Source organism: Halichoerus grypus, chromosome 10 (assembly GCF_964656455.1).
Source record: "Halichoerus grypus chromosome 10, mHalGry1.hap1.1, whole genome shotgun sequence".
In the NCBI taxonomy this organism is placed as follows: domain Eukaryota; kingdom Metazoa; phylum Chordata; class Mammalia; order Carnivora; family Phocidae; genus Halichoerus; species Halichoerus grypus.
Genome location: NC_135721.1, coordinates 76406169 through 76417558, shown reverse-complemented (window position 1 = coordinate 76417558; position 11390 = coordinate 76406169). Strand labels below are relative to the sequence as shown.

The following is an 11390-nucleotide window of genomic DNA, read 5'->3' as shown; positions in this document are numbered from 1 at the left end:
AAGACGGCCTTGAGATTCTGCCTTTGCCGGACTCGCAGATTCGCACACGGGCTCCACGGGCGTGGACTACGGGGGCTTCTGCCCTCACCGCCCGCTGCTCTGTGCACTGTGACAGCCGGCTCTGCCTGACGGCCCTCCCTGCAGTCTGCGTGGGGGGAGGAGGTCATGGAGTCAGACACAGACAGACAGACAGACAAACAGACGCAGCGTGAGGTGGAGGCAGCATGAGTGGGCAGCGTGGATGCATACGCACGTGTGGTCAGGTGAGGATGGCATGCAGGTGAGGATGGCATCGAGCAGATGGTGGAGGGGCATGGTGAGGAGGGCACATTGCAGAAGGAGTCTTCCGGTTTGATCCAGTAGGCGTGGCTGTCCCGGTTACCTTTCTTGCTGGTACAGCTGCCCGCGCACGGGAAGACATCCTCACAGCCTTCGCCATGCAGGCGCTCCTTCTGCAGCAGCTTGTCCACCCGCTGAATGATGCACTCCAGGCTCTTGTCGACGTTCAGCCACACTTTTTCCTTCCAAACCGAAAGGGCCCATCTGGGTCAGCTGTCCCGATGGGAAAAGCAGAACAGAACACCACCCCTCCCCGTGCCCCCCTCCCCGCCCCCTCACACACACACTGATTGCCCCACCCTGGGCCACTGTGATCATTAAAATACCACAAATTTAGAAGTATCAAGATTAATTCAGAATTCCCTATTACAGTTGAATTTGCTTTTCAAAACTCAAATCAATGTACTGCGGTCATTGTTTTTAAAGTTGGAGACACGTTGGCTAGTAACTGTCACGGAGGCCGGACAGGGCTTCCCGGTGCCCTCCAGAGCTGGCAGCAGGACCACAGGGCCCAGCAAGCCAGCTCATCCCTCCTCCCTCTGCTGCAGACCTCCTACAACCATCAAACACACAGGGGACTGAGGGAAGGTAATGGAGGCAGCCGGTCACTTCAGACGGGGGCAGTGGGGAGGTGGGGAGGCAGGGCTGGGAGCGGTTTGCAGAAACCCACACAGAATACAGGACACCGGGGCAGGGCCGGAGGAGCCCTTCGCTGCTGACTAAAAACTCCATGCCTCCAAGCCGTAGTCCTAAAAAATGACAAAACGAGTTGTGTGATATGTCCCTCCCTCAGGAGAGACAGGTGCGGCTCTCAGGGCCACTCTGTCAGGAAGAAGGATGCAATGCATACAACGTCAGGGGCAGCGTCTCCAGACTCCTCCCCTGTCCCCCCAAAATACAAATGGCCCTGGAAGGGCTAACTGAGTAGAGAGCTTTGAGGAAGCAGGGGGCCTGGCTGGTCTTTAGGAGATAGTGACAGGAGACGGGCCTCCAGCGGGGCAAGGGCTCCATGGAGAACATCGCCCCCTTTATAGCCGGGTCTGACACCAGCCTGGCCTGCGGCAGCCCTGCCCCTCAGATGGACACAAGGTGTGAAAATGCCATCTCCCTCCCTAACTCAGGGGGTCCAAGAGCCACCCGGGAGGAGACTCGGAGCTTGTCTGTGAAGCAGCCAACCTGGTAGGCACCTCTTGGTGGGGAGGGGCTGGCAAGAGGCTTTGAATTTTTCAACCCAAGCTCAGTGGCAGAATGAGGGCCAGGGGCAGCAGACTCACCCACTCCTCCTCGTGCCAGTCCACCTGCAGAGAAGACCGGCTGTTCCTCCCCGTCCACCTGGCCATGAGGGTGTCCTGGTCGTTCCTAAGCATCACCTGCTCCTCCTCACTCGACGTGGGGGAGGCCTTGGAGGCAATGTAGTCGGGCCGCGCCGCGTTCAGCCCGTGGATGGAGTTGGCCAGCAGCTTGCAGTCGCACACGGTGACCAGCTGCCGGGTCTGCAGCACACACAAACCAAAGCCGCTGAGGCCGGTCGTCTCTGAGAGCTCAGGAACCGTCCTGAGGCCCAGCTGTGCACCCTTCTCCATACAGGAGCCCTTGGGATGGTTGAGTTTAAAGGCTCCCACAAAAAGACTGGACGACACAGGGAGAATGAGGGAGGTCGAGAAATCTCTGACATGCTTTGGTCCCTGCCCTCCTCTGAGCCTGACGTGACTCAAGGAAGGGCCTGAAGAGAGCCCAGCGTCCTTGCCTTCACTGACATCCTGGGCTGTCCTCTCTGGTTCCAGGGGACAGGCAAGAATTTGATGCGATCACTTAAGTCTTATCTTTTTGCACCTAATACTCAAAGCCCTGGACTCTGGGCAGTGGGACTCTCAGCACAGCACTGTGGTTCTGGGGAATTCTGTATGCAGCAGGAGTTCTGTGGCTCATAATTTTCCTTCTGATAACATCATCTTTCTTTTCCAAGTGGATCTAATTTCCAGCTCTCGATCTCTTTGCTGAGTGAACACATGTGAAGGATATAACACGTTCTGATCAGGAACAGCACCTCACCCCAGCAAAGTGGGTGTGAGTGGGGAAGTGTGATCAGAATCTGTATATGTGTGTGCATGTGTGTGTGAGTGTGTGTGTGTGTGAGAGACTGAGTAATTTGAAAAAGCATCATCCATCAAAATGATCTGGTATATCTAATGCCCCAGTATGGACCAATATTTATATATTTATATCTATATATTTTTTTAAGATTTATTTATTTGAGAGAGAGAGAGAGAGAAAGGGAGAAAGTGGGGACACACACATGCATAAGTGGGGCAAAGAGCAGAGGGAGAGAGAGCATCCCAAGCTGACTCCTCACTGAGCGCAGAGCCTGACATGGGGTTTGGTCCCAGAACCGTGAGATCATGACCTGAGCCAAAATCAAGAGTTGGATGCTTAACTGATTGAGCCACCCAGGCGCCCCTAGATATTTTTAATCAGGATCAAATTACAGTTAATTAGAAAATGGCTTATTGATTATGTGAAAGCCGATGAAGTTATATTTCCTTTATTGTATGTCTGTACAATAACTCAGCTTCTTTTCTCAAATTCCAAGTCAATAAAAATTGGCAAAAAATGCGCTGAGTAGGCAGTTGCTAAGAAAGCCGTGGAACTACCTCAGCCTCCAAAATGGGCCCCACGGACTTGAGGGAAGACACATCTGCATGAAGCAGCACTGGAAGTCACCTGCCCTGGGTGCTGTCCTTGGCCTGCCCTCATCCAGCTCTGTGACCACAGGCAAATCACCAAACCTCCCTGGGCCTCTGGGGGAACTAAACCTGAAACTAGATCTTCAAGGTCATCCCAATGTCACCTTTGGAATGGACGGCTCTAAGCACACATGGAGTGTCCAAGGGTTTCCAGAAATCCAAGGGAGCCCCCATCTCACATGTAGCAGGGTAGTGCCCCCTACCTTGTCTGCCAGGATGGCGAGGGTTCTTTCGAGGCCAGTGGCAGACCTGTCCTTGGCCGCCCTCGAGAGCCGCTCTGCATAGTAACTCACTTGGGTTTTCAGGGTATTGATCTGGGCAATGATTTCCTTGGCTCTGATGATGTCCTGTGGTATGTAGATTATGGACTGGCAGCTGGATGGTGTACTAGAAAGGATAAGAACAGAGTCTAAGGGGTCTCCTCAAATCTAAGAGGATGGCAGCAGCCTCCCAACCCCAGCCCACAACCAACACTAAGTAAAGCGTTCTGATACTCAGGGATGTTCTCCTAGGCTAGTCTAGCTGCTGATGGGCAAAAGTAAATCTCAAGAGATTCTTTCTGTCTATATGGTAGAAGGCTTTGAAATATTCAAACACACTGAAGTCCTTTGTCTCTATCTGTATGTGTCTGTATTCTTACGTAAATGCATATACAGATATTGAATCCAATAATTACCCAAATGCTCGTAGCCTTCCACCTGAGAACCTCGCCTGTCCATGTATCGGCAGTACCGAAGTGGAGGCACGGGGTCTGTTCATCTCAGAAGGGGTCAGTTTATCACAGTGAAGGGAGACTGCCATGGGGACCAGACTTTCCACAAGAGACCTGTTTCTTCATTGGGCCAGTCTTCAAACTTTCCGTGCACACACCCAGAGTTCTCCGCCCTCACACCTCTGACCCTGACAACTAGACTGCCTTCTCCAGGACTTCTCTACATTGAAAAATAATGTTCTATCAGACAAAGGAGGTGAAGAACATGCCAAGCCAGAGGCCAGGTCTGGACACCTCAACAGTTTTGAAAACCTGGCTCTTCCTCCTTCCTTCGTCACCAAGCAGTGTGTGATCTTAGATCTTAGGATTGACATCAAAACCACAGCCCAGTCCCTGCACGGCACAAACACCAGCCTCCGGAGAACCGACTCGTGTCCCGGCTGTGTGGGGCCTGGCTACCATGTTTGGCCCTTCTAGATGGAGGTGATAAATCCAAGTCTCTCGGCCAGGATCCTCAATCAATCTAATAGTATAAAGTTAGTTTTCAGACCATCTGAGGAAGCCAAGGAAAGCACAGGGTAGTATAATGCCCCAGTGGGGATGTCTCCTGCTATCTGAAGTTGTGAGCTCTAGCTGGAATGGGAGTCTCAGCCTTCACTGATCCCCATCCTTCTCAGCCTTCACGGGTCCCCTCAAAGAGCTGCCCTTTGGGTTTTGGGGAAGAGGGAGAAGGTGGAGCAGCACGACCTCCATCGTTTCCCTTGGATATGAGGACTTGAGGCGCCCCCCACCCCCACTGGGCTCTTTGGATCCCGAAAGCAGGTCTCCAAAACACCTCCCTTGACAGACTATGGTGTAAACATGCAAAACCCAAAAACCAAAGCACCCCAGAAAAAAACAACACCCCAAGCCCACACACCACGATAAAACACGATGGATTTGCCAGAAGCCCATGCAGCAGACCACAACCAAGCCTGCGTGATCTGAGAACTAATTTCACAGCACGATGTGCACACGACTACGTTCCAATCTGCAATCACTCTTCCAAATGAATAGCTGCCATTTGACAATTGAGTCTTAAAAACACAATCTCAAATAGGATTTTTAAAAATCTGTCCTTCCCTGGCCCCAATCTTTACATTGTATGTGTGCTTCCTGTAGATATATGTGTGTGTATGCAGATGGCTGTGTATACTTCGACCAGTACATACGGTCCCCCAAGCCCGAAGGAGAGCACCGCTCCTACTCACCTTGTCTTCCTACAGGTCACGTTCTAGTAACAGTAATCTGGGGCTTACACACAGGAAGCTTGTGGCGGGGGGTGTGGAAGAGTAAATTTCAAAGAGCTGCTGTTAGGGGATGATGGTGAGTATACAAGCACGTGTGCTCAGTCCTAGTCCTAGAGACAGGGAAAGCCCCAGAGGCCTCAGCTGTCCTGCTGTCCCCAGCAGAGCGCTGCCATGTCGGGCAGGACCCCGCCATGGACCCCGAGCTCCCCCAGCTCTGAGATGCTGTCACCATGCGAAGCGCCACTACAGAGCCCTGGCTGTCGCCTGAGCAAGCGCGCTGGGCATGGCTGGGGAGGGCCGGGGGCAGCCTCGGAGCCCCCGGGCTGCAGACACAGTGCTTTCTGGCTGCCATCTAATTCTTTGGTAGGAAAAAAATCACTTGGTCATATCAATTCTTGGTTTGCCCTCAGGGGGGAAATTGGCCCAAGGAACACTGTTTTAAAAATCTGCATAAATTATATTCACAAAAAACAGAAGCTGGTTATATTCCCATAAGAGGTGATGGTGAAGTGAAAACGGAAGCCCTAAGATTCTCGTAAAAGAGGCCAGAAAGGGATTCCCGACCACCCCAATGGGTGGACCTGAAATGCCAGCACCCGGGGACTTGCCCAGCCTGGGAGAAACAGGGTCCTCCCTCAGAGTGCACACAGCAACAAAGTGCCGCCGGATTTGGAAGGTAAAATGGTAGACTGGAGATGGGCTATTCATTATCAAAGAACATTGCAGTTGGAAGAGAGAATTCTGTCTACGAGGCTATAACCAGGGCCCCCCGGTGGCACCGAGGGCTGAAGCACCTCACAGAGGAGGGGACAGCACCGGCTTTCTCTACAGGAGAGCAAGACCCAAACAGACACTCTCTCCACAGACAGAAAACTCACCAACACTCCTCAAAACTGCTAAAGAAAAGAATCAAAACGAAATATTAGCAGTTAGCAAACACCAAATGCAAAACAAAAAATTAAAAAGCCAAGTTATCTTTTGTCAAAATCCTTGAAATTATGTGTTGAGGCACCCACTACAGGGACCATAAAACTTATGAGCCCAATGTGCTTATTCATCAGAGCAATGTCCATGTCTGTGCGCAAGCCCCAGGGGGACACTCCGCCTGTGGGCCAAGTTCTGTCCACATTTAAAGTACAGCTCAAATAATGAAAATCATTTCTACAGGTGATTTTAATAACATTAGAAGGAAATTCAATGAATATTGATATTATTTATTTGAAATATACTCCAGGAGCATTTTGGAAGTAAGGACTTCTGAAGTTAATATACTGGGTAATCAGGTATCAACATCCTGACCTTTCCAGGACAGGGACGGCCAGTGGCGCCCCCTCCTGATGGGCTTTCCCCTCCAGGGTCCCCATGGCATCCTCAAATCTCCCACTCACACCCCCACACAGCCACATGCAATGGAGTGACAGACACACGCTCTCTTGGCTGGCTGTGCAGAGCTGTGGGGAGCACTGGAACCTTCCTCTTCATCGTAATTCCCAGGGCACAGCAGAGTCAGTGACTCCTCAGGTGGGTCTGGCTTGTCTGGGAGGGGAAGACCCCTTGGTGGGATCAATCAAGGTCAAGCGGGCTGTCTGGGGGGCCTCCCAAGAATGTCGCCTGCCCTGAAGGCTGAAATTCCCCTTCCTAACCACTGGCCCTTCCTTGTTCTTCCTCCTGCTGCCTCCAGGGTTCACTTGGCTCCGGGCCACCTGTGCAGACATCTGAACGGTGATTTCTCCTAGTGCGCTCTCTTCCACCTGCCGGCTCACCCCTCCAGCCTCGCCCCATGGGCAGAGAAGCTCCTAGCTGCATCCCTGATCCCCTTGGCCCACTGACCGGCCACTGTACCTGACCTTTCACCCCTTCCTTGATCCAGTCTGAGGTAAGTTTTCTCAAGCCGCATCTTGACTCCTGGCCATGGCAGCCCAGAGCCTTGATTCCCTGGCAGGTGCTAATACTCTCCACCTGGCCGCCTTGCTGACTCTCTTGATGCCCCCTGGGCCTTGGCTTCACCTTCCCTCCAACTGTTGCATTCTCCCTTGGTAAGTCCCACCCTTTCAACTCCACGTTCTGCACAGGCTGATCCACAGTATCTTCAGCTTGTTTCTTCACTCCTCAAGGACCTCTCTGCACCCCACCTTCTAGGACTCCCTGCCTGGTCTGGCCTTTGCATCTCCAGAACCTTGCTCCATCGACTTCTCTTACCAACAGTTCTTCACTCTTGCCATCCCCATCAGCCTGAACACATAATCATGTGAAAACCGTTCTCCCCAGGCAGACACCTGCATGCCATTTCCTCTACTCCATGGTCCACGGATCTCACAGGACCATCTACACTCGTCGCCCCTACTTCTCACACTTGCCTCCCTCATCCATTTAAATCTTGACGGGTGACATTCTGGAAGATCACCAATGCCTCCCACATATCCAACACAACAGCTGGGGTCTGTGGCTCTCTCGGTGTCACCCCCACTCCAAGCACGGCCCTGCTTGCTCCAAGTGGTGCTGTTGACTTGTCCATGCCCAGGCAAGACCAGGAGCCCCTCGGGGCCAGGCCTACCTCTGTCAGCCCTGCATCCAGGCTCACCAGCGTGTGGTCCTGCACTGAGCAGGCTGCCAGCAAGGCTGCCCTCCCTCTCAGCTCCTGTCCTCAAAGCACCACGCCTCAGCCACACCTCCCTGCACGCTCCACAATGCCCTTCCCCAACTGCCTACCTGGCCATTTCCTGTTTGGACTGCAGCTGCGTGCAGCCCCCCTCCCACCCCCCGCCCCACTCCAGCCTTCTTAAAACAGGGAATGTTTACCACTGCAGTCGGCTCAGGAAAGGAAGCACTCTCTTCCGGGCTTCACACTTTGTGGCATTCAGCACACACCGCACACCTGGCGTGACGGACCAGGGGCTCTAAGGGACAGCTGAGGTGGCAGAGAGTCCACACGGGGTAGCCACCTTCCAGGGGGTTTCAATTTGCTGTTCCTTTGCAGGGTCAGGACCACTAATCAGGCGCCCTCACGCCCTGCCCCCCCAGCTCAGTCACACACACAGAAGCACCCGGGCCACGAGGCAGTTCCTCCCGCCGCACAAAAGCACATCGGATGGCTGGATGTTTTTGCGGTCACCTCTTGATTTGTTTTTTTTTTTGACCTAGGAAGCACCAGACAGCTGTACAAGGACCCATGAACACCGTACTTACTGCTTCTTGGTCTCTTCAAATTTGTGCAGCTTTTTGCGGAGACCTCCTGACTTAAAACCTTGGCAGTGCGCAGCTGGTGCCCCGATGGTGACAATGTCGTAGTTCTGATCTGAATGACAGAAAGCTCTCCTCTGTTACTCTGGGCTCAGGCCTGTGCACAAGCCAGCTACAGGGGTATGCGCACAGCTCTGGGACCCTGCCCTGCCAGCCCAGTGCCAAGCAGCCCGCTCCCTCAGCCCCACAGCCTCGATTGTCTGAGAGCCCCCGGAGCCCAGCACCATCATCTCAGCAGAGAGGGGGTTCCTGCATGTCTCCAGATGGGGCCACAAAGGGCCGGAGGCAACCACCGGTAACACTCAGCTTGCACCCCTCCTTGGGAAGGATAACTGACAGGCGACTTGCTGCCACAGAAACACAGAGGGAAGCTGGAGGGAGGACGGACGAGGGGAAGGAACAAAGGGAGGGAAAAGCCTAGGAAACCAAGACCTTACGAGGGTCCTGTGCCATGTCTCTTATCTGAGTTGCCAGGCGGAAGCACACACAGGGAAGGCTGCGCACGTGTGGGGCAGTGTGGGGACCAAGCACACGGGGGGAAAGGAAGTCAAGTGTGATTTAGTGAGAGGAACAGAAAAATAGTTACCTGACCCCCCATCGTCTTGAACTCTCATCCTCTGTATGTGCAAGTTTGTGGGAACAAATTCTAACTTTTTATCTGCTTTCAAACTGCTCGCTTTAAACGAGGGACCTAAGAAACGGAATATGAGAAAATAAGGACCATTGACATGTACCCTGCATTCAGGAATGGCGAGTAGGACAGTCATATTCTGAGGAAGCGGCCGTGCATAGGCAGGTACGTGCTGGTAGTGGCCAAGGAAATTCTGAGTTGCCCGTGAGCACATTTCATTTCCAGAGAGCAGGCTGGGTGAAACGCTGGAGGGAGGGCAGCTCACTGGCCAGACGACTGGTTCTGGGTGCTCAGGTGGTGAGCAGAGCCAGCTAGGAGCAGCTTCAGAAGGTTAAGGTTACTGGTGCCCTGCCCTCCCATGACTCAGCTCTCAATTGAGAAGTCTGACATAAAGACTGATTTTGTGCAACATGATGTCAGCACTGCTATAAAAAGCAAATGGGCCCATGCCAGGGACTGCCTGTTCCAACCCTGGAGACCGCCATCATGCAAGATCTAAGAAATTGGTTCAACCAGAGCAACACATCTCAATTCCACAAAGAGATGACCTCAGATCTATCAAGATGAACAAATGCTACATAGCATGGATCCTGGCCCTCTGAAACACAAACCTAAACGTGTTCCCTTGATTATACTTGGGGGGTTAAGGAGGTTGGATGATGTTTTATAACTAATATCTACAACCTTCTTTCTATGACCAGAATCCAACACTAATTAAGAACTACATGCCTAGAAAAAGAAGGGGGTTACAAATTCACTGACAATCAGAAGAAGAAATAAACTTTCTCTCTAGCGATAAAAGGTAAATCGTACCAGTATACAAAATGCAGACCAGCCATTGTCTGCTTTGCATTTTGTGCTAGGAGGCTGTCCTCCAGGGCCTGATACTTACAGGAGGCCCAGAAATCAGCAGCAGTGGCATCCTGGGAGCCTGTTAGAAATGCAGAATCCTAGATCTGTACTGCAGCAAGGTCTTCAGGGACCAGGATGCACACTGACACTTGAGATGCTCTGCTCTGGAAAACTCAAGCTCATGTGGGTTTCCCGCTTTCCCAGGTAACAGGTATCCGGCATGGGTAGGTTCCTAAGTCTCTTCAGCTATATGCTGCCAATACACTTAGACCTGCCCTTCAGATTCAAACCAAACCCAAGGGCACCATTGTCTTGACCTGACTGTATGTGGCTTCTTCTCAGCCAAGTTCATGGACAGGTTCATATCAAAACCTTAATATTAGGACTTATGATTTTCTTTTAACCCTGAAATTCTATTATGTAGTTGTGGGGGGGGGGGAGGGAAGAATCTGAAGAGAGAGTATAAAGTAAGGAAAAACCAAAAAATACATTCTATTTTGGAATAAAAAGGGAATTAGTTAAGAAAAGTCTTCTAAATCTACCCTTAGAGTATTTTGAAAATCAAACAGGATCTTTCAAGAAGAAATGTGAGGTGTCTATACTTCACTTTCTTTTTTGAGCCTTAAAAATGGAGAGCTCCACTCAGACAATTCAGATGTTCGATACAAGGACTGTTGAATATTTAAACTGGGAAATCTAGGAAACCACTTTGTCTCAAAGCAAACGATTTACATCTTTTGGGGCATTTCCCTTGGGCACTTTAGACCAAGACAAAAAAATAACATGAACCAACAGCCTGTGATTTTGTCTCTCCTAAATTTCATCCTACATGAGTTGCTTTGGCAGATGACACCATAGAAGGAATTTTTAATGCAATTCACATACTCGTCTTCTTAATTAAGATCTGAGAAAGCCATATTCAAAAGAATTCACACCTACATGAGAATCTATTTTAAAAAATCCATTAGCGTGCCTGTCAGGGAGAGTATTTGAGCCAGGTTCTTGTTTTCTAGCTGGGAAAATGGAGACCCAGTACCCACCTTTGTACTGATGGAGGTCAGTCAGGTTCTCCTGGTACGTGAGGATGATGGTCTGGTACTGAGTGACAATCTGGCGCCGGAGGCTCTCCCAGCAAGGGGACAGATCCCCCAACTCCTCCAGCTCACACACTCTGCAAGGAAGACACACACACACACACACATATACACACACATACATGAGGCTGTAGAGGTCTCTTCCCTGGGAGAGGCACAGGTGTCCCAACCAAGCAGGAGAACAAAACGGACATGGAAGTGTGGTCAATGCCAGGGAAGGCCTCGGACAACGGCTACACTGCAGGTCTACACAGCAAGCAGTGGGGCACGGGACACATCACTCTAGGAGGACCGGCTGTATGACGGGCAGACCACTCACCATGTGGAAAAGCACAGAGGCGCTTTTCACAGAAACCCTATCAAATGTCTGGGGAAAACAAAGTGGAGGAGAGGGGCTCTAGGGGAGTGGCTCCTTGCCTGGACCCCCACAGGCCACGTGGGACCCTCCTGGGAGATGAGATGAGTGGAGGTCCATAAGCGACTGCTTGA

At 51.6% G+C, this 11390-nt stretch overlaps 1 protein-coding gene across 1 annotated transcript in view; it reads right to left on the bottom strand.

Moving 5' to 3' along the window:
• INPP4A (inositol polyphosphate-4-phosphatase type I A) overlaps nt 1-11390 on the bottom strand; it is a 100960-nt gene that overhangs the window by 703 nt on the left and 88867 nt on the right. Inside the window, exons 11-17 of the mRNA XM_078057457.1 lie at nt 10848-10978; nt 8911-9015; nt 8271-8379; nt 5963-5980; nt 3287-3470; nt 1614-1832; nt 6-521 (exon numbers count right to left, since the gene is read on the bottom strand). Coding sequence (XP_077913583.1) covers nt 6-521; nt 1614-1832; nt 3287-3470; nt 5963-5980; nt 8271-8379; nt 8911-9015; nt 10848-10978 — 1282 coding nt within the window. The remainder of the gene's footprint in view (nt 1-5; nt 522-1613; nt 1833-3286; nt 3471-5962; nt 5981-8270; nt 8380-8910; nt 9016-10847; nt 10979-11390) is intronic.